The sequence below is a fragment of the Hylaeus volcanicus genome, unplaced genomic scaffold (assembly GCF_026283585.1).
Source record: "Hylaeus volcanicus isolate JK05 unplaced genomic scaffold, UHH_iyHylVolc1.0_haploid 12221, whole genome shotgun sequence".
In the NCBI taxonomy this organism is placed as follows: domain Eukaryota; kingdom Metazoa; phylum Arthropoda; class Insecta; order Hymenoptera; family Colletidae; genus Hylaeus; species Hylaeus volcanicus.
The window spans coordinates 343,002-370,129 of NW_026533163.1; the positions used below are offsets into that span (position 1 = coordinate 343,002).

General features: G+C 32.5%; 8 protein-coding genes and 1 long non-coding RNA gene across 12 annotated transcripts; 2 read left to right on the top strand and 7 right to left on the bottom strand.

The window, feature by feature from the left end:
• Positions 1-1,753: 1,753 nt before the first annotated feature.
• Positions 1,754-4,444, bottom strand: LOC128883265 (tetratricopeptide repeat protein 1-like). Of its 2 annotated transcripts, XM_054135445.1 has the most exons (11): positions 4,330-4,444; positions 4,003-4,283; positions 3,617-3,755; positions 3,452-3,547; positions 3,066-3,385; positions 2,887-3,019; positions 2,578-2,822; positions 2,278-2,526; positions 2,114-2,215; positions 2,003-2,059; positions 1,754-1,946 (listed from the first exon to the last, which is right to left on the bottom strand). In XM_054135445.1, the coding sequence occupies exons 2-11, from the start codon at positions 4,129-4,131 to the stop codon at positions 1,842-1,844; spliced, it is 1,575 nt and encodes a 524-aa protein (XP_053991420.1). In that variant the 5' UTR covers positions 4,132-4,283; positions 4,330-4,444; the 3' UTR covers positions 1,754-1,841. The 2 variants fall into 2 exon arrangements, with proteins under 2 accessions (XP_053991420.1, XP_053991421.1); XM_054135446.1 differs by lacking the exon at positions 4,330-4,444 and having other exon boundaries at positions 3,617-3,758; positions 4,003-4,142.
• Positions 4,445-5,772: 1,328 nt separating this feature from the next.
• Positions 5,773-6,629, top strand: LOC128883264 (uncharacterized). The gene is made up of 3 exons (XR_008458822.1): positions 5,773-5,992; positions 6,074-6,454; positions 6,507-6,629. It is a non-coding gene; the product is annotated as an uncharacterized LOC128883264 (long non-coding RNA).
• A 156-nt stretch (positions 6,630-6,785) lies between these two features.
• On the bottom strand, positions 6,786-8,184 carry LOC128883263 (uncharacterized). Its single transcript, XM_054135443.1, has 2 exons — positions 7,342-8,184; positions 6,786-7,252 (listed from the first exon to the last, which is right to left on the bottom strand). The coding sequence occupies exons 1-2, from the start codon at positions 7,970-7,972 to the stop codon at positions 7,047-7,049; spliced, it is 837 nt and encodes a 278-aa protein (XP_053991418.1). The 5' UTR covers positions 7,973-8,184; the 3' UTR covers positions 6,786-7,046.
• A 424-nt stretch (positions 8,185-8,608) lies between these two features.
• Positions 8,609-9,591, bottom strand: LOC128883314 (60S ribosomal protein L30-like). Its single transcript, XM_054135530.1, has 4 exons — positions 9,457-9,591; positions 9,218-9,404; positions 8,988-9,089; positions 8,609-8,907 (listed from the first exon to the last, which is right to left on the bottom strand). The coding sequence occupies exons 2-4, from the start codon at positions 9,339-9,341 to the stop codon at positions 8,804-8,806; spliced, it is 330 nt and encodes a 109-aa protein (XP_053991505.1). The 5' UTR covers positions 9,342-9,404; positions 9,457-9,591; the 3' UTR covers positions 8,609-8,803.
• Positions 9,592-9,624: 33 nt separating this feature from the next.
• LOC128883309 (diacylglycerol kinase theta-like) lies at positions 9,625-11,551 on the bottom strand. Its single transcript, XM_054135521.1, has 10 exons — positions 11,179-11,551; positions 11,022-11,094; positions 10,840-10,963; positions 10,688-10,794; positions 10,539-10,611; positions 10,381-10,489; positions 10,283-10,333; positions 10,047-10,234; positions 9,830-9,981; positions 9,625-9,767 (listed from the first exon to the last, which is right to left on the bottom strand). The coding sequence occupies exons 1-10, from the start codon at positions 11,549-11,551 to the stop codon at positions 9,698-9,700; spliced, it is 1,320 nt and encodes a 439-aa protein (XP_053991496.1). The 3' UTR covers positions 9,625-9,697.
• Positions 11,552-16,244: 4,693 nt separating this feature from the next.
• On the top strand, positions 16,245-18,479 carry LOC128883307 (phenylalanine--tRNA ligase alpha subunit-like). 2 transcript variants are annotated; one of them, XM_054135516.1, is made up of 11 exons: positions 16,245-16,838; positions 16,901-17,045; positions 17,115-17,230; positions 17,278-17,385; positions 17,433-17,539; positions 17,616-17,709; positions 17,760-17,852; positions 17,903-17,997; positions 18,051-18,122; positions 18,172-18,276; positions 18,337-18,479. In XM_054135516.1, the coding sequence occupies exons 1-11, from the start codon at positions 16,245-16,247 to the stop codon at positions 18,410-18,412; spliced, it is 1,605 nt and encodes a 534-aa protein (XP_053991491.1). In that variant the 3' UTR covers positions 18,413-18,479. The 2 variants fall into 2 exon arrangements, with proteins under 2 accessions (XP_053991491.1, XP_053991492.1); XM_054135517.1 differs by having other exon boundaries at positions 16,901-17,027; positions 17,142-17,230.
• Positions 18,480-18,594: 115 nt separating this feature from the next.
• LOC128883311 (uncharacterized) lies at positions 18,595-20,452 on the bottom strand. 2 transcript variants are annotated; one of them, XM_054135524.1, is made up of 7 exons: positions 20,252-20,452; positions 20,101-20,196; positions 19,960-20,022; positions 19,836-19,906; positions 19,656-19,725; positions 19,474-19,554; positions 18,595-19,419 (listed from the first exon to the last, which is right to left on the bottom strand). In XM_054135524.1, exons 1-7 carry the CDS (start codon positions 20,384-20,386, stop codon positions 18,745-18,747), a joined length of 1,191 nt encoding a protein of 396 aa, XP_053991499.1. In that variant the 5' UTR covers positions 20,387-20,452; the 3' UTR covers positions 18,595-18,744. The 2 variants fall into 2 exon arrangements, with proteins under 2 accessions (XP_053991499.1, XP_053991498.1); XM_054135523.1 differs by having other exon boundaries at positions 19,960-20,196.
• Positions 20,447-21,481, bottom strand: LOC128883313 (uncharacterized). Its single transcript, XM_054135529.1, has one exon. It carries the CDS (start codon positions 21,394-21,396, stop codon positions 20,614-20,616), a length of 783 nt encoding a protein of 260 aa, XP_053991504.1. The 5' UTR covers positions 21,397-21,481; the 3' UTR covers positions 20,447-20,613.
• LOC128883306 (uncharacterized) lies at positions 21,424-23,907 on the bottom strand. Its single transcript, XM_054135515.1, has 7 exons — positions 23,324-23,907; positions 23,107-23,252; positions 22,938-23,030; positions 22,638-22,871; positions 22,100-22,543; positions 21,625-22,005; positions 21,424-21,550 (listed from the first exon to the last, which is right to left on the bottom strand). The coding sequence occupies exons 1-7, from the start codon at positions 23,905-23,907 to the stop codon at positions 21,474-21,476; spliced, it is 1,959 nt and encodes a 652-aa protein (XP_053991490.1). The 3' UTR covers positions 21,424-21,473.
• Between the last annotated feature and the right edge of the window lie 3,221 nt (positions 23,908-27,128).

A 27,128-nucleotide genomic window follows, 5' to 3' on the forward strand; every position in this document is an offset into this window, starting at 1 on the left:
TTTTCAACAGGTTGCGAGTGTTCTGAATGTTAATTCAGATAGGTCCTAGAGACACCAATTATTTTTACAATGTCGCAAAATTAGGTATTCCTTCATTTTAAGCAAATGTGCACGCACGTTCAATGTCATTGATAATATTATATTTTATATATAGACTATCACTATATTGGATATTCCACTTTTACTAAAGGAAAACGTACCTTGTCTAGACTCATAATCGATTTTGTAGAAAAACATACTCTCTACTCATGATTCATGTATTATTAGTAGAGTGGTCAACGTACGATAAATTGAAACTTTTCATGTCACTGCTACCCTCTCTACTTATATGTAATCTACACAAAAACATATTAAAAACATCACAACACGTTATTAGTTTGTTCCAAATTTCAAGAGGAATACACTAAGCTCTAAATTAGTCGGCAATTGTCACAACATCGTGTAAAACTATAGATTTGTATTACGATAAAAATGCACTTTGCAATCAAAAGAATTTATTTTTAAAAACGTTGGCATTCAACAGCGTTAAAAATTATCGTTACGAAAAAAATTGTTGAACTTTAACAAGAAAGTGTTTCACAAGAAAAAATAAAAAATTTTATTAGTAGCATGAAAAAGTAAGAAGCATGACTGTACACATAACAGTGTTCGCGATAATCAATCGAGGCCCGTTTCCGTGACAATTATTATTATTTAAAGATATGCTGTACATTAAAGATTCATAAGAAAATCTTCATCACTTAGTCTTCTTCAATACTCTCATCGATAGCAGCAGAAGTATTACTTTTAGAAAAGCGGCTTGAACGCGTTTCTCTGTGTCGTCGTCGTGTCGTTTTAGATAGCAGCGTATTTTGAAGTAACGACACATTATGCAAGAAGCAAGGATCTTCTGAACCCATCACTTCACACCATACAGATGCTTGAATTCGGCCAATGAGTTGTTTTTTTAGTGTCCAACGTCTTGGACGTCCTGGAATGCGGGGAACGGCGCCTAAGCGTCCTTGCTCAGTTCGACGTCCCTTGGTCTTATACACTACAGGCTGACTAGTGCTTTGATACGACGAAGACACAACAGACGGAGTTTGACTAGAAACGTTAAGATTAGGGCTTGAGTTTATTCTCATTTCATTTTTAAAGGGCAAAGGAGTTGAATCAAGTTCAACACACAACTTGTTCTCATTAGACACTTCCATTGAGCCATCTTCGTATGGCTCCATTTGATGTTTGTTAGGGTAATTTTTGCAAGAGAATTGCGACATGTCGTTTTTTTCTTTCAAATCGCCCAAAGTAAAGTTTCAAGCGTGTATACAGCCAATACTTGTAATTTCGTTTTAATCTCTGTTTTTCTTTATTTAAAGCACATAATGCTTAGGTAAGACCGAAACTGGTGAAGCGTGTTTTTACAAAGAAAATATTGTTGATCACTTTATTCACAATTCAAATTGGTTTTTATTTTTTTAAATCGATAGACACTAAGCTTTGTAACCGATTCACGAAATTCATATTAATCAATTTTTTCGTGAACGAAACATTGTTTCTATTACGTTGAACAAAGTGCAATTGTGTGATGATAATGACGGGTACCCCTCTACCAATGTATTAGGTGCAGTTGATCAATTAATGTGGTACCTTTACTAAAAATAAAAACAAGCAATCTTATAATAGATGTTAATAAAAGAAAACAAGTTTTTAATATGACTAGCCGACAAGTATGAAACTCAAAATAATAACCATCAATTTAAGTGTTATAACGTATTCGTTTACAATCTTTTAATATTCTTGTGATAGTGTTACTTTCATTCTTAAGCCTCAAAATGTTTTAATCAAATAGAGAGACAGTGTTAAAGATTTTCTGCATTATCTCCAATGATACAATAATACAAATTCTTAATAAAGAAATCAATGTTTGGACACCCTTTATATAGAATAATACTTTGAACGAGATTCTAAAAATGAAAACATAATCGAATAAAAAAGCGTTCACGGGTCTTCCTTGTCTTACGCGTTGTTTCTCTTCAATGGTACTACCTAAATTTTCCCATGGCTCTAAAAGTTTTTCCTACATCACACAAAAGTAACTTTAAAAAAAAAGTAATTTTCCATGCAATTTTACTAAATGTAAAAATAACACGGGTGTGACTCGAATGAAAATTCTCGGTTCTTCAAAATCTGCTTCTTTTGACATTTTTTGAACAATACTTTGAATATCTGGTTCCTATTTCAAAACCAACATAACAAGCTTTTATCGTCGTTAAAAATTCGAACTTATGAGTCTACCGTGTAACGTTTCAAAATCGACTGCAAAATTAACTCCACATCTTCCTCTGACACACAAGAGACATGAATTTTAGGATTTGTAGCTATATCCTCTAAAATTGCTAAAGGACATATCACTCGACAAAAAAATTCCCAGTCTTGTTTTTTTTTTAAAGATTCTTTTTTAGGAGGATATTGGCAACCATCTATATCTCTCAAATAGTTTTGATACTCCTTTTGTACATGATACCTTTGCTCACTAAAAGTATCCTAAAGTATCTTTATTTTTATATCATCGAAAGCACGTAGTAATAATGTTACATCTTTGACAGCAGTAGGCACGAATTCCTTTACATCTGTTTTCCATTTTGAAACAATACAACGAATCCGTCGAATGCCATTTCTTGCCGCTTGTGAAGCGTTGGTATCTGCGTGAGGTGAACGAAGAATAGATTTATAATCTTTCATAGCCAATGATATTTGTCCTAAACATAAATAAGCTTCAGCCCGTCTGTATAAAGATTTGGCGTCATGAGGATCCATTTTAAGCCCATGGGTTGCTGCCTCTAAAAAAATCACATTATATTTATCACAGTGTCTGCTTCACTCATGCTAAACCAGTATCATTACCCTCAGCCACTCGATAATCTTCAACACAAAGAGCAGCTGCAGCTTGATTTTTATAAAATGTTAACAACATGTTTTCCAACGCCTGCGTATCTTCTGTATTATTTCCTTCTACCCAGTTAAGTAGTTGCACACCCTTAAAAAAAAACATGATCTGTCTACATTTACCTAATTTCACCTACTTGTGTATAACGCAATAAAGCGATATCGTAACTTGAATTTAGGAAAGCATCATTTCCTTCTTTATGTAATCTCGTAGCGAAGTTTAAATGAGCCATGGTGTCATTATGATTCAATACTCTTCTTTCTTTTCCATGACCCGGAATCCACTCTTCTCTGGGTAAAATTTCACCTTTTGATAAACGTTCAGCCACTTCTTCTTGAGGTAAATCACTCCACGTCTCATTTCTTTTTTTTTTTACATGCTCCCGAATTCCTTCCATGGTAGGGACTGCTGAGCTGACTTGTTGAATATCTTTATAAGTTATTGGTTTTTCTATTTCTTTTGTAAATAGATATACCAAAAACTATATAAAAAAAAGATAGCTTGCGAAAACTGTGATGCTACCTTGATCTTTTATGTTATCCATAGCTTCACATAAACACTCATTAAGCCTTTTATCATTTTTCAAACGATAACTCAATTCTTCGCTTAACGATTGACCTGCAAAACATGACAGTTTTCTTAAACTTTCACTCGTTCATGTGTACAGTGTCTCTAAATTTTACATACCTTGCATAACATTTTGTTTTATTTCTTGTACAATACTATAAATGATCATTTGTATAGCAGGCAAAGAAATAATAGGTAACAATTTTTCACGCGTATCCTTTTCACTTTTAAGTAAAACATCACTTAATTCTTCTATTTCCTACTTTCCATACAACACGCAACATGATTTAGATCGCTAAATTCTTTTAAAACAGATAATGGTCTTTATGCAGTATTTCTAGATGATTCTAATCACAACAATGTCCGAAGCTTTGTAAAATAAAATTCACAACTGTCTTTCAAACTGGTTTTCTTTTCTTAAACCAATACATCTATCTTTTATCTGCACGAAACTTGTTAATAAAAAAATTTCCTGCTAATTCTCAGTGCTTCCATCAAAATCTTACACTTTCAGAAAGTTTAACAACACGGCAAGCAGTGTCGAAAATAGCTTGCTTTGATACAATTTCCCTTGTTTCCTGTGCGTCACCACGCCTTAAGTAGTTCATCCAATACTCATGTGTAATAGTGGTCATTTTGTTTTTTTGATTTAAACACTTTACTAATCTTTTCAGAAAATGTTCTTTATGGAACTACTAAACAGATGTGTGTTCGATCAGATGTCGTAGTCATGGTGCATGACTTGAGCTGTTGATGCACACCCCTTACGTTTCTCCTATACCAATGTCTATAACAAAAATATTTAAATAAATTTTTATTCGAACAAGTCTTACGCCTTTTTCTTTTGTAAGACTTTTGAAGCCTTCTCAAAAAAACCTTTCCGTTTTAAAAATTAACAAAACGTTAACTTGATTTTTATCACATTTTATTATGTATTCTTTCTTTGAATGTCGAACTCAAATTTTCACTGACTCATATAGTCATAATTTATCACATAGGCACTATTATAACATAGTGCAAAATGAAAACGTTTTCTGTTAAGAATGTTGATCCTAAAAATTGTTTAAAAACAAGCGTAGGAAACAAGCCATAAATTGACCCTTTTATCAAATAATGTAAAGCTTACATTCCCTAGCTACAAAAACAAAAAGAAAGAACTCATTTAAAAGTGATAGTACCCTCAAAACTAAGCGTTATTATTTCCATAGTTTCAAACGAGTAAACCGACCCTACACTTTCCTAAACATTAGGATCTTTTACTTTGACTAAAAAATGCAATAAAACCAGTTTTCTTCAAATTTAAACATTCAGCCATTTATAATTGTTATAATAAAATATGATATCTCAAGCTTTTCTTTTATCAAATTTCTTTTGCCTTACACAAACTAAAAATACTTCAAAGGAACAAGAAACATGACGTTCTCTGACAATGCTTAAACGAGACCGTTAAACGCTCTTGGTCCTCGCAACGTTAGCATTTATCAACTGACATTTCTTTCTGACTCACCTTTAATACAAAATTTAACCCCGTTTCTGAAATTTTGTTTCAGGTCGAGTTTTGACAACAGTTGTTAAGGAAAAATGACGGCTGTACAAAAAAACATATACATGTGTTTTGAATCATTTCTCCTGTGTCAATGAGAGCATAATATTTCTTTCAACAATTGTTTCAAGACCACGTTTATACAAAAACACTTTACCAAGCCAGCATTTTTAAAGAGCATACTAATAGTTGACCTCATTTTTACGTTAAACGTCACTGGCTGATGTCACTTTTAAAGAACATGTCAATAAACAACGACATTTCAAACAACACACAATTTGCTGCGGTCACTTCAAAACAACACTCGACTGGTTAACGATCCTTTAATAAAAACACAACTTACTAAGATCATTTAAAAACGTTACGCGACTGGCTAATAACTCTTCTGATAAACGCCCCACTCGCTGAGGTCACTTCTATAAAACACGGCATTGAGTAAAAACCTTTTTAATGTCTACACGAATCGCGGAGGTAAATTTAAAAAAACACGCGACTCGCTGAGGGCCCCCCAATGAACACGTGACTCCCTGCGACTTTTTATAAAGACCACGGCACTGAATATGGTAACTTCTAAAACATTTTTGCCACTGGTTAAGAACAGTTATAACAATCACGCCGATGGCAGAGGGTACTTCCACAAAGTCCACGTATATAGTTAAAGCCACTCTCACGAAATTACACACGTGGCTAAAAACGTTTTTCTTTTTAGATTTTATACTAAATTAACCTTGTACTCTCGGATTCTCATATTTTTCAAAAATCAACTATTTTATATTCTTCTTTACCTTCTGTTTCCATTCATTCACGACATCTTAGACATACATTATTACAATTGATATAAAGTCTACTGTGTTTCACATACAAGTAGTGGATATGTTAAGAGACAAACTGGTGACCGTCCACTAATTTGTTTACATTTAATATTATGAATGACACCTGGTTGATTTTGAAAGGTAAGGACAGTGAGGAATGCTTAGCACTCATTTGTTGATAGCTCCTCAAACAAAAACACTTCCACAACAATATTCTTTTAGTATGACACCTTGCATAACAACCATATCAAACTCCGGCAGTGTGTTTTATTTTGGTTTGTTCATCTGCATGGATGGTAAATCTAATGATGTATCGCAATCTTAAAAAGTAAAGCCTTCTACGTGCTGAATTTTTTGAAGAGATGCCGTGCGTAACACTACACACTGTAACAGGCCATCTTTTATGAATGCCGCTGTCAACATTTTTTTACTCAATGGATATAAGGATCTATTCTGTATGCATTGCCTCACAATACACTTTATCAGCATACATTAAGGCAATTATATTTCTATTGGTTTTGAAATTGCAAAAGCAAAAGAAAAAAAACAGATTTTTGTACTTCTGAGATGTATGCTACATCAAGTCGGATTGAATTTTATGCGGTGAGTGTCTTCAGATACACTTGATTGTACTGCTTTAACATACTATTCAAAGTCATATCTAGGCCAACATACGATTCCTTATGTTGAAATAGGTGTTTTCACAGCTAATTTGTTTTTGGAGTCGTTTAAATAACTGTCAAGTGTGTTCATGCTTTCACCTTACTAGGCCCTAATCGATGAAATGAATTATTAAAAGCATACGTCTCATAGACTAAAAATATTTTAGTTTGGTTAAAATATATAAAAATCTTAAGAGTATGCGTGAAATGAAAACTGATTTTTATAAGCAGAAACAATTCAACTACAATTCATTTTAAAAAAATTACAGTTGTAAAAAGAAAACTCCCGACATTGAAAGGTTTACTGAAAATTGTACACATTATGTAAATACAAAAAAAAAGCTTTCATGTATTATGCGACATTAGAAATTTCTCTATTTAAACGTTTTGTAATATTAAAAAACAGAGTCAACTGGAATGAATTTTTTAAATAAAGGGTGGAACTGTTTCATCAATATGTTAAACTTATATGGTGACGCTTGTTATATGAAAAAGTAATGCAGAAAGCGACCGCAGTTGACAAATAAGCAATATTATTCAACTGGCATATATGGACTTGCTCTAGCATATTTCTCAACACGAGCTTCAATTTCATTTGTTAACTCTGGTTCATTTAACAATGGAGTACAAGCATTTACTTCTTGCTCAAAGGCAATAGACCAAACTAATGCAGAAACTAGTGCTATCCAAGATATAATCACCGATACCGCATTTCTTGGAATTGACAAAGCAACAATTTCTACAAGAACACACACAGACGCACACAAAGAATAGAGAGTAAAAAAACTTTTTTTTCTACAACAAAACATTAACTATTACAAGGGCTACCTGAGACTCCTGCTACCGTGAACAAAAAGCAATTTAAAAGTCCATGCCAATCATTGGTACCATTATCATGATAAATTTCTAGAAGAAAAAGAGAAGTCGCGTAATAAAATAAAGCAAATACATATAAAAGTCTTGCCAAAGCAGAAACAAGCCATTCTGCTCCACCCATAGAGAATTGCTTCCACCATATAGGACCATAGTGATTATTCATATATGCATAAATTATAAATTGAATGGTACGAGAAAGAACATCAAAAAAAGCAGCGTTTCCTAATAATTTGGCACCCGCTCTATAACCCCTTGCCCAAGAGGCATCGTCAGCGAGTAGAGCATGAAAGAATAATATATAAAGAGATCCTAAAAGTTGAACTCCAGATCCGATTTGTAACCAAAACCGAAAACCTGAAAGTTGTCGTTGTTCTTCGCTTGTAAAAACTAAATCATATGTGAAAATTTCAGTTCCGCGATACGCATAATATACAAAAAATAAAGTTGTCAGTCCAATTAACTGTAATAAAAATCCAGTTTGTAATAAGCCTGAAAAAATTCCTTGTAGCGTTGCTACACCAGAAGGTCCTTTTTTACAAACTTTTGGATCATCAAAACCTTCATAACGTGTTGTATACCACATTGTCGTAGGGTATGACTCAGATGACTTTTTATGAAGCGTACGAAAACACTAAACAATTTGCTTGTGATACAAAAAAAATTACAAGAAAAAAAAATTTTTTAAAAGTTTTCTAGTAAATAAAACTTTTTAATAAAAATATTTTCTTTTTTTCAATTACCATAATTATTAGTTTGGCTTCTTAAAGAATTTGTGGTATGGACATGCTGACACCACACGACTTGTACTAGAGTGGTTTTCATCATATTAAGTACTTTTACATGTTCATGAAACTAAAGGATCATTAGTATTTTGTTACAGCAGATTTTTTAAAAAATTAGTGTTCGTATTTTTATAAATTGCAATAACTTAATTTTTGGACCTCTATTAAATAATTTACCATTAAAACGCGAACATCATAAGGAATTACACTTTTTGTAGTAAAAAAAAAATTAAAATGCACGTTTTCATTATACTTTTTTGAATTCTCTCTTTCTGTTCAAAATATTAATCGTTTCAATAAAAAAAAAATATAATACACACGAAACCCCACTGAGGTAGCGTTTCCGGCTTCCTGTTATGTAGTGTTTTCTGTTATCTCACTTTCAAAAGAAATCAAATGGTGAGTGGAACATTCTTTTTTTTTAAAATTTAAAAAACATAAATTTTTATAGTCTGTTTTTCCCCATATTATGGTTGAAATATATGACTATGTTCAATTTGTTCTATAAAATTGTTTTTTTAAAATGTTAATTTTTAAAGATTACGCTTAATCAATTATGTACAACATCTTTTTGGACGAAATTGGGGTTTTCTTTATGTTGATCAATTAAAAAAAAACTCAACAATAAAAAATCATGCTTCAAGAGTCGTAATGATGTCTGAATCCCCAGGGTCTGTTACCGTCATGACGCCTACACGAAACAATTTTCCACATGCTGTTCCAAGTTCATTATTATCTAAACAACAGATTTCAAAAATTAAGGCGTGTTAAAAAAAGCAAGAGATATCTGACTGAACAATATATAATTAAATGTACCTCCATGATAATGATGAACACCAGTTTTAGATAACATGGCGTAATACTCTATTTCAGATTTTCTTAAAGCCGGACAATTCGTTGAGATGATAACAAGTTTAGCTAGAAAAACAAACAAACAAACAAATTGCATCTATATCCATGCTACTACTACATTAAAACAATCACACAAAATTTTGCGCTCTTTATTCTTTTCTTGTCCTAAACGTTTTAAAACAACATCCACTAACCTTTTCCTGTGCGAATGGTCTTTAATGTGGATTTGTAGCCTAAGGCTACTTTTCCACTTTTCAACACAAGGGCTAAACGAGTATTTATAGAATCAACAGTTCCCTTCTTGGTTTTTTTAGCCATCCTCTCTACACGATTTTAAATCGGATGTCACCCGTGGCTAAATGGCAAACAGTTATTTAGAGCCTACAGACGCACCAAATTTCTTTACTACCATAAAATTGGGGCTGTCCCTTACTGCTTTAACCCAAATTGCTGCATGTTGACTCTGTTCGCGGCTTTCCGCCTGACACGTTGTTTTAATATATTATCTTTCCTTTAACAAAACTAGCACTCGATTCTAAGCAAAATTAACTATGATTTATCTTTCCTTTAGTATTGTAATGAACATAAATGTATTTTGTTTATTCGTTTTTCTTATTTAGGCTGAAAAAAAAAGAGAATGCTTAATTTGACATGTTGGTTTGAATAACGCCATGCTATTGCTTATGTCGTAGGGCTTTATTTTGAGAAATCACCTTCACTTTTTTCCATAATTTTATCCGTACTCTAGTAACAATCATGAAAAACATTTTTCTTTATAATAACTTAAAAAGAACTGTGCAAATTACTCTTTGAGAAGTGTTCCTACGAAGAAGTCACCGTCAACTTGAAAATAAATACGTTCACAATTTTTTATGGAATTAGAATAAATGGTATCATGAAATCTTAAACGATACGGACCAGTTCCTTGAGCTAATCTTTTTCCTTGACCTTTCAATACCTTTAATATATCAAAAATTAAACAGACTAAAGTGTATAATGCTTTCGGAAAAATCTATAACGTACTCGTTCTAAGCCTAACGACATTAAACCTTTGAATGTAGTCATTTCTAGAATACCATCTCCAATTTTTTGCTTCGTTTTCATGACGTCCGGATCGGGAGCACAAGTGAGTGCCCAGTGACGTGCATTATCCCAAACATTCACACCAGAAGCGAAACTTGGAATGTTGGTAATAATGATCGAACCCGATTCTTAATAAAAAAAGTTGCGAATATTCGCTAAAATCTAAATTCTATTACTTATTAATTGGACCATTGAATCAGGTAGCTGAGAAAAAATTTCCTTATACTCTAACACATATCACTATTTAAATACAAAAAATAAAATGCCAATTCACCTTCAGTTGTCTCATTTCTTTTAATTATTTCACTAAGATCGACTACCTGGGAATTAATGACCAGCTTTTTTTTGAAAAACGTCTTCTTTAAACTTTCTAAAACATAACACTTGCAAAAAAAAAAAATTGTCTTCTTTTGTTTTTTTTCTTTTTAATACCGATTTATTAAGTTTTTCCAATCTTGTACGATGACGCTCAAAACCTAATCCTACTCTTGATTCAATTCCAGTACTATGCGTACAAACAATTTATTGTTTAAAGCAAAAATGCAGCAAACAAACTTTTTTTTTTATGGCTTTAAGTATACCTAAAGTAGTTAGACATTTTTAATTTCAATTCATTCTCTTCGTTTTCATCGTTCTTAGTTGTGTTATGATCAAACGTCGCTGTATCTACTTTGGATAATACCAATCGCTAAAACGGACTAATAATTGTATGTTTTTTTTAATCAAAATTTACTTTGGAACGTGAAACAGGATCGATTTTTTGAATGGTTCCCTGAGGGTGTTTTGTTATAATAATATCCCAAAGATCATGGTAAACTACGGGACAATTGATCCACTGAAAAACAAGTTCACGAAGTCTATAAAAACAAAAAGAATCGATCAATAACAGTTTCAAAGTGAGTGTTGTTGCCCTGCCTTTTCAAGTTCTTATTAAAAACATTTGAAATATTCGCATTCTTCCATCCAAAAGCCTTTGCAAAATCGTTGCCTACAAAAGAAGGTCAAAATAAAAAATAAAAACGATTACATAACAAAAAAAAAATTTAAAGACAACACAAAATTATGCGAATACCGGTCCCGTAAGGTAAAACTCCAAAGGTAACATACGTGGAATCAATATTATAAGCGAAAATTTGATTTATGATATGCATCACTGTGCCATCACCTCCAGCAGCTATAGTGATGATGCAGTTTTTCTTTTCTTCGTCGAGACATTCTTTATTGGTGCGAGTTTTGGAAAGATTCTTCATATCTTCAACAACTTGTTTAAGCATAAGAAACCCTGCATGATTTTTGGGCGTGTTAGTTTTCGAGTTATAAAAATGTACATGAACGGGTGTAGGGCACATGATAACAATTTGTGAAACTTTTGGATTTAACAAATTTTGAGCTTGGTTACTTCCAGATGTCGGATTTACAAAAATGAATACGTGTCGTGTAACCATAATGGTTTTTCTTTTGTAAAAATCAATTTTTGAAATATGTCACGTTATAACAAATCGCTTGTAGTCTTAGTATTACTTTTCTCTTAGTTTTAAATTGAAAGGAGAATTTCCCTGTACCTTTTTGCGATAACAATTTCTATGTTTAATTAAAAGATACTCCTCTAAACGTTTTTATTTCTTGTTCTTTCTAAAAACTTCACCAAAAACAGTCAATTATATTTTTTCTGTTGCCTTAATGATTCAAAAAAAAAATATCTTTTGAAAGTCATTCTCTTGGCTGCCTTTTAATGAATGAATCCTTTATCTAACGATTGCTTAATCAAAAATTCTATGTTTTCCCCTTTCAAAAATTAACTAGTAGAAAAACGATTCATTTCTACTACGCTGTTTTCAATAATTATTTACTATCCAGTAGTCAATGATTTTCTAAAAAACTTTCTTAACAAAAACCTTCGAGACTAGAAGCATGTTCTCAGTCTGCGACTCTTGTGTTAAAGTAATGCTGTTGTTTAAACACCACATTTTTCTGATTCTCTTTAATTCATATAAACTAATGGTTTCCTTTTTTTAGCAAGGTTTATAAAACTAGGTACTTTTCATAATATTTGTAGCGTGCAACCGTAGGGTTTAAAAATTGGTGCTACATGCAAAAAGAATGTGTCAGAAGTAAAAAATGAAAGAATCATAGTAACAAATGACTCAACCACAAAATTTGTTTAATGGCCAAAGATTTGTTTTAGACGCTGACCAAACATGCTACATTATGGCGACCATACGATTTATAGGGAGTGTAACAAACGATAAACATTCCCGACTCTGGGTAGGCGCAGAGATAGACAAATTGGCTTTAAGAAAAGAAGAATGCCGTGATTTTCTGTCTGAAACCACACTTAATCAAGTAGGCTATCTCGGTAATCATCAATACTTTTTTGTTGATGAACACGCCGGTGTCAATAAATGTCTGCATTGTTCTCGTTTTAAAGTCAAAAGCACTTCAATATTTACACCGGCTTCAAGGCTAAAGCCTGTACAGTTTGGTACAGATTTTTTTCAAGCTTTGAAAACGCGTTACGGCTACTCTAGTGACGTTGACAAATCTTTTCCGAATCACTCTCTAGAGCCCCTGGAAATATGCGGAAAAGAAGTACAATTTGTTGGGTTTCACCATGCAACACAATATTTTCAAAAAATCACAAATTTGAAATGTATTGACGTACAAGAATGTTTTATACAATGTAGTGGTTGCCATTTAGAAGAAATTCAAAAAAACAAGGATAGCTTTTTGAAATCTTTTCATACCATTGAAAATCTATTCTTGGGTAACAATTTATTCACGTCTTGTGCTGATATTTTTGATATCCTGTCTATGATGCCAAATGTACATTTTCTCTCTTTATACGGATTAACATTTGAAAAACTTTCAAATCCTCCACTACATGACTTTTATGCTATACATAAAAACATTCCTTGTTTCTCAATGATCAAAGGTCTACCTTCGTCAAATCAATTCCCAAACGTGACCCATTTAGATTTAACATCAACGAATGTGGGTTGGCTTGACGTTTTCTGCATGGTACAAATTTTTGTAGCGTTAGAGGAATTGAACCTTAGTGATAATATACAACTGTTTGACATCTACGGATTACAAACGTTACAACGATTGACAGAACATGAGCCTTTTGTTTCCTCCCATCATTTTTCAACAGTCTCAAAACTAAATCTACAATCTTGCGGTCTGACTTGCTATTCATCAATAAATTATTTATTGACTTTACTACCTAATATCACATGTCTTACTTTGAATAACAACTGCTTAACAAATATGTTGCCCGATTACGTCGCTAACATACGTCTTTCTATAAAGGAATGTTTTAAACGATTAAAACAACTTCTTATTGACTCGAATCATACAGATGATATCACTACAATTCGACTCCTAGCAGAACTGTGTCCTAATCTTGAAGTCTTTCGTTGTAATGGAAATCCGTTATACGATGTCGGTATGAAGTGTTTGGAAAATTATGAGCTTCCTATCTTTGTTGCAAAAAATAATTTTTCTCGTTTTTTACGTCAAATTACCATAAGCTTATTTCCGCGCTTACTTCTTTTTAATGGTACAGAAATCCAACCCTACGAACGTCGACAAACGGAACTCTACTTTTTATCTTTATGCGGTAAATATAATGGATTTTCAAAACTTTTAGACCCCCAGGGGTTACAAAAAAATCGATTATTAAAACTTCATGCTAACAGCATTTCAACCATGTCTAATGCAGGGAACCCTGCTACCAAGAAAATTTTACAAAAAAATATACTGGTTTCATTTAAACGACTATGTTTAAACGAGACCATATCCAGTACAAGTGCAACGGAAATTACGCATTCACTACCTGCTTGGCTTCCTTTACGGAGCGTTAAAACATTTATTGAAAAGCATTTTAACGTTTTGATACAAAACCAAAATCTTTCTTTTTCTTGTCATAAACATAACAGTCTACGTATTCCTTTTGAAGACGATGACAGAACATTAGAATCCTATGGTATAGAGAACAATGTCACTATATACGTCGATGTTCTTTCTTGTAAATAAATTCACTCGACTTTATCTCCTTACATCAGTTATACTTTTTCTAAAACTGAAAAATTTTCTACGTTCCCACTCTCCCCATTTTTTTAGGCAATTTTTAAATAAATGTACTGAAACTATAACTGTGTTCTTTAGTTTCAATAAAAAATGAAAATCGACAGTTAACGTCACATGTGAAATACATGCCAACGGCTGAGTTTGCAGCTAAAGCCCAGTTTTCTTAGTTTCCTGTTTTATTTAAACATTCATCCAAATCAATGAGTATGATAGAACACAACGTCCCAGAAGAGGTTTCGCTTGATTATCTGTATCAAGTACATATATTTTCTTGTATCTATTACATATGCATACAAAATTTCAGAAAAAAAAAATGCTCGAGAGCGACGTCGAATCCTTTAAAAATCTATTAGGAGAGTATCAAACAACATGTGATCTTCTAGGTGAAATTATATCTTTTTAGTCAAATGTTAAGACTCATATGACCATTTTTAAGAGGAATTACCTCAAAAACTAACCCATTCTGTGATGGTAAGTTATCCTCCTTGTCTTGATAACACAACGCTGAAATGACCTTTTTTTTAGGTTCCTCTTGGTTCACAAGCTTTTGTTCCCGCCAATTTGGTCAATACAAATCAAAATTTCATGCACTTAGGAAATCGAACATTTGCGAAACGTTTAAACACTCATACACGGTCGTCTTTATTAGCACGAAGTAACGGTACTGTTATTCTTTATAATCCCACCCCCTTTTTTTCAAAGCAAAAAAAAAAAATTTTTTAATTAACATATCAGAAACACAAAATATTATGCAACTTTGTTTAAAGCAACTTAAAATTGTTAATACTCAAATTGAGACCCTTACCTTAACGCAAACACAAACAAGCCCTAAGGGTTTTATCCGTAAAGTAAGCTAAAGCATTGACTTCTTGTATACCGTCATATATTTTTTTTTAGACAACTGATGGATTTTTAGAAATACTTGAACCATTTCAAGACAGTGGAAAGAATCCTACTAAACTATCAGTCCAACCGACTGTTAATACTAAAAATTCTCCCTTAGCCGTAGAACCTTTAGTTATTGAAAGAACAGCAACATCTTCAAACGACTGTACTGTTAATCCAAAATTGTCTCGCGTTTCCAGGTTCCTTCAACAACGAAAGAATAACATTTAAACAATTATCTTCTTTTCATTTAAAAACAAGTTTTTTGACTTTGTAACTATTTTGAAAGTTGATTAGCATTGACAATGTATAGTTTTGAAATGTAATTTGCAACAAGTCCTTCATAACAATAGTTATATCCTCACTGTATTCATCCGTAAATCTCTGTTAAATATCAAAATATTGCTATTTTGATATTTTTATAGTTAATTCGCAAAATTTTTATTAGTACGAAATACAAGAAAACATTACTTTCTTTTTATACCATTATTGAAAACATTTTCGTCATCTTTCCACCACTTTTTATTTTGATTTCTTATTTCGGCCAACCTTCACACTGAGTTTTATTATTTTTCTCCTATTACTCTAAGCAAGGACTCAGATACAAAGAAAAAAGTTTGAAACAAATTGTTTTACTATTACAAGCTTAAGTTTACGAAAACAATGACATTTTGCTATTTTTTTTTTTTAATTTTAATATTCCATATGCTTTTAAATAAACACTCTTTCAAACTGGGTGACGTAAAATTAAAAAAAACTCCATCTTTATTACATTCGTGTTTTTTTGAATAACATATTTGGCTACTCGAGTTGAAGTCATTCAAGGATATACTTCAACCCATCTTCTAATTAAATGCACCATCTTTCAATTTCTCTTTGAAACATGATAAGATTCTCTTCGGTGTTTTTCAATTTAAAATACATTGCACAAGCATTTTTTTTTTTAATTATAGACCCAAAAATTTGAAGAATGCTTTTCGAAAGCTGGCACGCCGGACCTAATATTTTTCACCATCATAATGAAATTGACTGAACGGAGATCTATTCAATTTGGCTAAGGCGTGAACGATAAATTGTGTAAAGAACGTCCTGTGCTCCTGAAGTCTCACAGAAATAGGATTCAACCCACGTTATTTAACGTTAACCTAGAAAAACCCGACCAAGATGAAACTTTTATCCGAGTCAGCACCGTTACAAATAAGTGGTTTGAGCAATAAAGAAAATGATATGTTCCAAGTTTTAAATTTTTTCGAAACAAAGGAACCCACGTGTACAATCACGTCAACTCACTTGGCTGAAATTCTGAATCATGATCATGAGTATGTTGTCGGATTAATTAATAGTTTATTCAGTCAGCAAAAACTCAATATGGAAGGCCCTCATGAGTTTACTTATTGGCATCCTACAGAAGAAGGGCTGAGTTACTGTGAAAAAGGATCACCAGAGAACAATTTTCTAGCATTACTCCGCTCTCATCCAACTGCAATTTCAATCAATGATTTAAAAACGAAATTCTCAGATACTCCCTCGAATATATTGGATATAGGATTGAAAATCGCATTACAAAAGAAATGGGCAACATTAGATAAAATTACAAAGTGTATTACCACGAATTCCGAAGCTCCAACTATTGATGTCACTCAGAAATGGCTCCAATTCATTTCACGCTCAACACATTTTCATCAAGAACAACTTCTTAATGATTTACAAACGGAAACAGGCATGACAAAACCTCTTATAGAAAGAGACATTTTAAACGTTAGAAGCCTTGTTTCTATTTTGAATAATTATACAGGTTTTTTATTATGTTGACTTTACAGGAATTAAAGAAACGTAAATTAATTTTGTCTAAAAAAATCAAGTATTATAATGTCACACGAGGAATTGCATTTTCCACTCAACTTACACAAATGGTAACGGACATTACTAAGGAAATGATACAGAAAGGTACATGGGAAAATGCAGGTAATATCCTCAATTTTCGTCTCACTGTAATGGATAATTTTGTTTTTCTTTTTTATTATAAATCTGCAGTGTTCAAACCCTACAATTTTTATTCAGCCGGTACTAAAATTAAACGGGGATCCATTCACCCATTAATCCATGTCGCTAATCAATTTAAACGGGTGCTACTTGGAATGGGTTTTCAAGTACTTGTCTAGCATTCTTTTTTATGTTGGTCACAAATTTCGTTTAGGAAATGCCTACACATGAATGGCTTGAAAATTCTTTTTGGAATTTCGATTCATTGTTTCAACCTCAACATCATCCTGCTCGAGACATGCAGGATACATTTTTTATAAAAGTAAAACAACTGTTCTCTTGTAAATTTCATTTGTCTCTCTACTCTAGAATCCTTCTAGTAGTACCCTCCGTGATATTGATCCTCAGTATTTAAAAGATGTACAGCAAGTTCATGAGATAGGAGGTTACGGATCTTCTGGTTGGAAATATATCTGGTAACCATTAAGCTTTCTTGATTTATTTCATTCCCTTTCATCATCTCTATACTTTTGTTAAACGACTCCACACTAGGTCACAAAAAGAAGCTTCGAAAAATGTACTTCGTACACACACCACGGCTTGCTCCTCTCGTATGTTATTTTTTCTTGCTCAAGAGTTGAAGAAGGTATTAATGAAATCAATACAACATCTTATGGTCCTCTTTACGCATTGTAGACCGGAGTTTTTCGTCCGAAACACTTTTTTTCAATTGATCGCGTGTTTCGAAATGAAACTCTTGACGCCACTCATTTAGCCGAATTTCATCAAGTAATCTTTTACAGGTTTTTCAAATGTTGTAAGAATATTTTTTTGTTAAGGTTGAGGGACTGATTTGTGATAAAAAGCTTTCACTTTCTCATTTGATGGGTGTTCTTAAAACCTTTTACTCTCAAATTGGTATTTCTAATCTTCGGTAAGGTTTTTTTTGTTTAATGTCACACAATCAATTCTTCTGTCAATTATAAGATTCAAACCCGCTTACAATCCGTACACAGAGCCTTCAATGGAAATATTTGGATTTCATCCCTTATTAAAAAAGTAAATACCACTATTCAAACATTTTGAATTTATAAGAAACAAATCCTAGGTGGATCGAAGTAGGAAATAGTGGTATTTTTCGTCCTGAAATGCTACGACCGATGGGGTTCCCAGAAGATGTATCAGTTATTGCTTGGGGATTGTCTCTTGAAAGGTATTTGATATTGTTGAATATTATGTTCAATTTCACAATCTTTTGTTTTTACCATTGTAGGCCTACAATGATCCGTTACCATGTCAGTAACATTCGTGAGCTTTTTGGGCACCGAGCTATCATAGGAATGGCTTGAGTTGTATACACCTATCAACTCGGTAGCGAACATTTATTCTAATTTTCTTTTATTATAAAGATAAAAAAATATCCATAACTTGATGCTTAATAGAGACTCATTTAACGTGCACACATTTTTACCTTTTTCTTTTTTTAAATTAAAAAAAAAGTTCGATCTTTTCCTTTTCTTTTTCAAAAAAAAAATAGACATCTATTATTATTAATTAAAATTATTTATTCAAACTTTTATCAAGTGTAAAGAATAAAAACAAGGAAATATTATCAAATCAATAATGGACGGGAAACAAGAATAATTAAATGAGAAAAAATTTATATATATTAAATAACGTGCTAGTTTTTTGTGACTGTTTCTATGAATGGACACGTCAATCTACACCAATCATCAGGTAAAATAGGGTTTCGGGTAACTGGGTTAATCCACTGTCCTGTGTCAAACCATTTTAATAGTTGTGTTGCTTTAAAGAAATGGCAACGAACGACACGGAAAACATTTGTCGAACCATCGTTAACACATGAAGATTTTCTCGTCTTAGTTTGATTTGTACAAGTAAACTCCGTATTGGAACTCGTAATGGTCCAACGTCGAGATATCATATGCCGAACATTCTCTTCACTCGATTCCTCAGCGTTCAGTACGGATAAAGAGGAACTAGATGTGACTTGCTCCAATAAAGGGCTAGTTTGTTCACTACACAGCTCACCAAGACTTAAATTTAGTCTATTTGATGGTGTTATGGTCCGCGAATCGTCAATTAATCGAATTCGCAAACAATTTTGAGCAACCCGACAAGTTTTCACAAAAAGTAAATCCAATAATTGTGTTGCGAAACCTATTGATGGACACGTTGGCTGTATCATGATTTTCCCGTCACAAATGTTATCAATATTATTCATGTCAGAGTTACAAATAATGAAAGACGATTCTCGGGCATTCAAAAAAATGTTGTGTTTAGCCATGACTTCCAGTTCAACTTCTTCTTCTTCAAATAGAACGCCAATGTCATCCTAAACAAGTTTGAAATAAAAAAAAACTTTATAATAAACAAATATAAAATATACTGTCAGCTTTTCATCTTGGAAAATTGGTTCTAAACTTATAGGGCAAACCGCTCCTGAGTTACGCATATGGTATTCCAATCCCTTTAGAGTTACATAAAACAAGTATTAAATAAAATAAAAATTACTTCAATAACCACATATACAAAATTTAGAGTACTATGTTACACTGATTCACCAATTACTTGATAAAGCGCTGCTTTATGTTCAATACTTAAAAAGGAAATTTGATTACTTGTTGCTTTAAACCGATTTCTACAAGGAACAAACAAAATTTTTTTTTAATTGACATATAATAATGATGTTTGTTAAAACAATTTAAAATAAACACACAAACCCTATAAAAGGATAACTTTAAACTGTACATGAGTTGCGCCAAAATATAGTCGGTTTCTTCACTCGACAAAATACATTTTTCGTTCGGATCACACGGCTCCTTTTGAATATACAAAATAAGTTGAGAAGATTATGGCCTTATTTATTTACTACCATAAATTTTCCGCAGTTAATACGCAAAGTAATGTTTCTTAAAATATCTATTGTTTCAGGATGCTGGAAAATAACATTCAATAAAGAATCAACAAAGAGTTCAAGAAAAGTATTGTGATTAACAAATAAATTCCTCGTTACCTGACTACTTTGCATAATTAAAATGATACAAGCTCTATATTGAATCAAAGCATCCCTCAATTTTCCTGCTAGAAAATGACTTCCAACTTTTCGTATCTTCGCCAAAAAAATTATTTTGTGAAACAATGACATTTCATTTATGAAAACGCACCATTAGTCTTAAACGGTTCTTTTTGTGGTAGCATAAATTTGGACAATATTCTATTAAATCTTCATAAAGATAATTTTGTAGCGATTCATTTAAATAAAGTGCAACTCCTGATAACATTATGCTCTTCTTTTTCATGTGTTTAATTAATAAAAGCACATTTCTTTATGAACAAAAAAAAATTGCAATTTTCTGCTTATTATACCGATGTTAAATTTGTTTTATCTGTAAGTATTAATTAAAAAAAAAATTTTTCATTATTTAAAAAAACAAATCTGTTATAAAAACATTATTTATTATTATAAAAAAAAGATATATTGAAAAAAAAATTTCAATTTGATGAAAAAGTCAAAAACCGTTGAATGTTAATTTTCAATTAAATTTAAAAATTTTTCAACGTGATGTAAAGTATCTTCAGGAGATTGAACAGTTTGACCAATAACATTGGGATGATGATAAATTTCGTAATCATTTCCACCTGAAGAGGTTTTATCACCAAAAAAAAAAATGGAATCATAGTCAGATAAATGACGTAAACAAAAACTTTTATCCCAACCTATGGGATAGCAATCAATAGATATCTGACCGCCTATAGTGTAACGTAGGTTAAGGTGTCTAAAATTTTTTTCGAGATGCTGGATTAAACTTTGGCGTACATGATGTTTTTTATCATATTCAAAAAAAAGTTCCCGTTCTTTTAATGAGCAATCTCTACCTATAGGAGATATATTGATCATAGCACTTCGAAGTTGAATAAAAGTTCCACGTTTAATAGGAATGCGAAGATTGGCTATATAGTTTAAAGTAAAATTAAGTAGTTCTTGAAGCTGAGATTCTCCAAGATGGGATTGAATATTTAAATCTTCACCCAAACACGCACCATGAAATCTTGCGACAGTACCATTTTGTGAAAAAATATAATCAGCAATGTCATCAACTGTAACTGACGAATCACTTGGTTGGAATTGGTAGGATATGGCATCTAGAGACGAACCACTCACGATCCCAATGGTTACATGCTTTTTTAATTTTTCAAGTACTCTAGCAACAGATATATCACACTTAGATGTTGCCTTTGTTAATGTTCCATCCATATCAAATAAAAAGACAGTGTTTTTTCTATTGACATTTGTATTAAGTAGTGACATTTTCTCTAAAATTTATGTTTTTTCAATTTGCAAAATGGTTAAAACATGCACATGACTCGTCTAGAAAACTGTTGTATCTATAAACCTAATGCGGCAAGGAAATCATCATCGTTCATTTGTTGTGAATCCTTATCGACTTTAAACGTTCTAGTACCTTTTATTTTTATAAAATATACACATAAAAATTTTTTGAAATAATATGGAATTCAAATTTTCATGAGAACGTACAGTTTGAGGGTGACGGAGTAGCATTGTTAATAAAATTAGTATCTAAGTTTTCTTTGCATATAGAGTCGGATAAAGTATTCTGAGGATCCGTTTCTATCGTAGCAAACGTATCCGAGTCACAAGAGGCCTGAGGTGTCTGTAGGATAGCTTTTGATTGCTCTTCTTTTTTGGGTGTCTCAGAAACATTAAAACCACAGTATCGAAGCACTGATGTGATTTCGCACTGATGTTCAGGTTGCGAAGTCGATAACGCTTCATCATAGCTTTGTAATAAATGAATGGATGAAAATTGAATATCATTGGATTGTACACTGACATCGGTATCACTTGAATGAGCCAAAGGTGTTGTACAATGAAGCATTTCGTCATTGTTACAAGTTTCTGATGAAAAAAAACAGAATACAATGGGTCAACAAGCGTTATTCGAATAAAAAAGAATTATGGTGGTAAGTCATAGATCGATGATAGAGCGTACCAAATAACACATCTTTTTCTTCAGCAGTGTGTGAGTCTGAGTACTTCAGAGAGTTATGACTACTAATGGAATGAACGGAGGAGGTTGGCGTAGTCTGAGGATTTTCTTTAACAGGCGGATAAAGAGATTGTTGATTTACATTGAATCCAGTGGTAAGTTGTTCGTTCTTTACAGACAAGCAGTCGTGCATTGTAATTTCGTTTGTGAGAGTTGTAAAACGAAAAGACGAATGGAGGTTTTCAGATGCGGTGTTTTGATTGAAGGAAACTTGCACCGGTGTGTGTTCAACATTTTCGTAAATATCCTTTTCATTATCGGATGCCTTCGGCATCATATGGGAAGAAAGAGGTTCAGTCTTTTTAGCCAAAACATTACCTTGAGTGGAACTGTTGCTTGTAGTTAGATCAAAAGTGCTGAACTTTTCAACATTGTTGGCTTCATCTTCTGAAACAATACATTAAAAACATAATAAAAAATTCTTTTTGTGAGTGATTCCATTATTTCAACAGTGTTAGATTTTTTCTTTAAAAAAACACACCAGATCTGTGTAGGGTTGCGTCACATAATGGCGTGTCAGTTTCAAAAACGTTCCGTGAAGGTTGCTGTTTTCTAAGAAAACTATCCAAATAATTTTTAATTCGTGTTTGCTCAACAATGTTGTTTCCCTCAGAATGAAAACGACCATAAAAACTAGATTTTAATAAATGAATGAAATGGGTAATCTTTTCTTCAACATTCTTTTCCAAATGTGCATAATTTTCGTCCCGCGAATCTACAAAAATGAAACGCCAATAAGGACATTTTTAAGAAGATTCCGACAAAATGAAGAGTCGCTTACAGAATGTTGGGATGAATGTTTGACATTTAGGCTTGACTCGATTTAATACAGAGATCACAACTGACAAAAACGTTGGAGAAATTGCATAATGATCTAAAACAGAGCACAAGAAGGGTAGGGATATAACCAGTGTCATAATACCGTAAAACTCTATAAATTAACAACTTACAAACATGTGAAACGTGGAGGAATTCTACTAAACTTTCAAGTAAAAGTAAACGTCGATCGACGTTCGTTTTCGTTAATGATGGAGTTTTCCAAAGATCAATAGGATTCTCTGTTTGTAAAGTAAAGGAGGAACCAGTTAATGCTGCCCTTTGAATGCAGGCATAGATAAATAAAAAATCATTATTGGTTACTGGAAGAGTATTTTGTCAATCACCTACTGCCAAAGAAGTCGAAGAACATGTTCGTCACATTCTGCTAAAAGCGTCACATCCGTAAGTTTGTGATCTAGTTGAGTTAGCAATGTTCGAGTCACTGAGAGAACATCTAAAGAAATAATTAAACATTTAGTGGTAAAACAATGCGTGCTCTCTTGTAACGCATAACGCCATGGTTGAAAATCGGAAACTTGATTCGAGAATACGCATTGTAATAAACCTTGCACACACAAAGCCATTTTCGGAGGGGAAACTAAATTGAAGAGAAAATGTTCATTCGACACAAACAGTTCTTTGTTTCCGTCAACATATTTTTGAAATAACAATAAAACATGGGTCGTTGGATTCACTATAAATGCTAAAGTTTGTTGTAGATGCGCCAAAAGCAGATCACGCCATTTTCCCTGTTCAAAAAGACTACTAGTATTGCAGAGTAAGCAATCAAGAATACACCATATTTCTGCACTATATCGGCATTGAAAAACCCAAGTTTGAAGAGTGTATGTTTCCTGTAAAGAAACTTGATTCCAAGTAGTCATATGCTTAGAACTGAGACCTAAGCATGTCAAGATAAGTCTTTGAAGCATGCGGGAGTAGAGAAGAAGGTAACATTTTGGGATGCTATCAAACAATGGTAGAACTTGTTGCACTCACAGAAACGAAACTCAAAAAAAAGTGTCATTTACCTTTTCAATATTGACAATATTAAAGAAACCATGTCTTTAAATATTTTTTCTTTAATAAATAAAACTTTTTCCACTTGGCGATAATTTTTTTTATCACAATATGGAGTGGAAGCCTCAGTAACAAAAGAAAAAATTGTTTGAGCTTGAAATTCAACAGATGTTTTAATCGTGTTCAAAGTGCTTTCAAGAAATTGAATAGTTATTTTCAACAATTGCTTTAAAGGGAATCCATGACATACAAGCAGGTGTAATTTCGGTTGATGGTCTCGTACAACTGTAAAAGGGTTACCAAACAAAAACCGACTCAACTCGGAAGCAAAAGAAAGCATACTACTCGTATGTTTTACACAAGACAACGCATACTCTTCTAATTGTTCCATATTGTCTAATTGCAGAAATACTTCTAAATCTGAAAATGGGTAACATTTTGTGGCGTCGAAATTGTATTGGTCCGCTTTAAAAAGTACCTTTCTGAATATTTTCAAGTGCGCTGGTCATTAATCCATTCCATAAAGAATCCGTTAACAAAGTGTCGCGAGGTAGTCCATCTTTACACCGATCCGATATATTTAGTTTCGGCAAATGAATGTAGCATCCTAAAAGTATAAAAACCTGTTATTAAAACATTGGCTTTAAAAAACAAAAACTTGAGCATGGGGAAACGTACGCGATGTAAAAAAGGGTCCCCAGCGTACGAAAGAATCCATGTTAAGAAGGCTTTCTGCAAGTGTGTATTAAGATGTAAAGATGAACGAGGTATTTGAGGACAAATTAATAAAAGTAAAAATGTTTTAAGAAAACAAGAATTCTGAAACTTCATAGTAAAACACAATTAACCAGATGAAACTGTTGCTTACATGAATTATATTTTCTTCTCCTTGAAGAAATAATAGTAAAAGGTCGGGAGCAGTTTCTAGAAACCGATGTAAAGCACTGCGCGCTGGGCGAGATAATTCACTTGCGGAATCCGCTGTTGACACGCTAGGAGAAAAAATTGTTTCTGTACCTAGTAAGAGTCTATACACAATTTCACAGAGAATTGAACTCCATATATCCAAGTGAAGCATGTTACACAATTTGAATTGTTCACAATTGTCTTCCTTGTGAATATTTGTATTTATAAAGGAAACGTGATGTAAAACTATATCAAAGATATTCATGAACAAATGGGCATGAGTCGTATTAACAACTGAATTATTAGCTGGTTGACTTTTTTTCTCTTTCTTCTTCGTTTCCAAAAAAGTTTTTTTGGTATTTAACGCATTAGGAGTGGTGAAGCAACAACGTGTACCGTTTCCCGCTATTCTTTGAACAAATAAAAATATATAGAAAAGACAACCATGAAATAAAAGAGAAATATCTTCACTTTCTTGATCAGGAACAACTGAGGTTACTTCATTAGTGGCCGTTGTTCGTACGAGAGCCTTGTTAAACGTCGCTTCGTCCTGTCGAATGAGGTGCTCTAAGATTTCTTGGAATTGGTTTAAAATGCTTTCTGTTGTTACATTTATTGTCTCCTCATTTATTCGAATCCTTTGAAAAGCATCGTGAAAACATTGAACAATATCGCCTGGTTGTAAATCTCCATGTAATCTATGTAGACAAATATTCACAAATTGAATTAATTGATCTTGTGTATAATGCTCTCTTGTAGCTTGCACAAACCATACGTATTTGTTTAACGTATCAACGTCAAAGTCTTGTGCAATGCAAGCCATTGTTTCTACAAAAAAATGTTTTAATGATTAACCTTTTAGGCGTAGAATAAATCTCTGTGTACCACAGACTTTTATAAAACAATCATTAAATAGTTTTAAAATTTCAATATTTTTCTTAACATAAAAACACACTTTTCGATAAAACATTCAAATGAAATTAATTTAGTGTACTTTTAGACTTTGTTTAGTAAAAATTGAAAGTTTAAATAGAAAGAATGTACCCTTTAGTGTTTGTCTTTACTGACCACAAAAAGGAATCGTTGATATTTTATAAAATTACTACAAGACAATTTGATCAGTTAGTGTGCACGAGATAGGAAACATTTCATTGATTTTTGTTGTTTTAATACCATTTGAAACTGTAATAAAATCTTTTGATGTTTTTTGATTAAAAGTACAGGTTTTTGAAGTGATCTCATGCAATACGTTTTGTTCTCCTTTCACTTCAAGAACATAGGAAAAAGTAAACAATTTTCTCGCTAGTTCCATAACCTAGAAAACAAATTTTTATATTTTTGTTACGACATTAAAGGACATCTTTAATAACATTGAAACTCGACTGAGAACATACCTTAGACCGTAGCAATGTAGGTAAAATATGATCTGAAAGATAAAAAAAAATTTTTAAAAAAAAGCAATATTAAAAACGACATTGACGTTGTACCATTACAACAATATTCGAAATATTGTCGCAGTCCATCATGCTCATTGTTTCCATGGCTAGAAAATGTTGAAAGTAAATTTCCGTTTTGACTGTGTATACTAGTGAAAAAAAAGGACATTGAAAAGATTAGGCTAAAGAATGAACGTAGTACCTTCCACAGCCAGTTGTTTCCATAAAGATCAAGACGGAGGAATCCAAGTCATTTTTTTCTTTGTAGCTGACGTACGGTAAATAAACGGAAGATGGAATCATTAAATAAAAACACCATGCGAAATCACAATTGGTTGAAAAACGCAGATTGGGAAAGAAAAGAAACGGAAGGGTATAGGATTTAAATACACGACAAGACTTCCATCCCTTTTAAAAATGCTGTTTTGATTCGTTGTATTTATTTATAAAAGAAATCATTACCTCAGAAGAGAAAATATACACACGCGAGGTATTCGCTTTTAGTAATTCAAAAAGCAACCGCCCTTGTTGAAATCGTTTAGAGAGAGTAGGGGGCAACACTCTAAATTGACATATCACACAAGTTTCATATGAATTCCTAGGTATTTAACTATTCCATTGAAACCATGTACAATCCTACTGGTAGTTGTTCCATTCGGTTACTGCTAAAGTAGAAGAAATTGTTCCATGTTGATTGACATGACACAATTGTGTGCGTATTTTTCCTTTACCTCGTTTTTCAACAAAAAAATATAAATAGAGTGAATCGGAAAGATTATTTGGAACGTTCC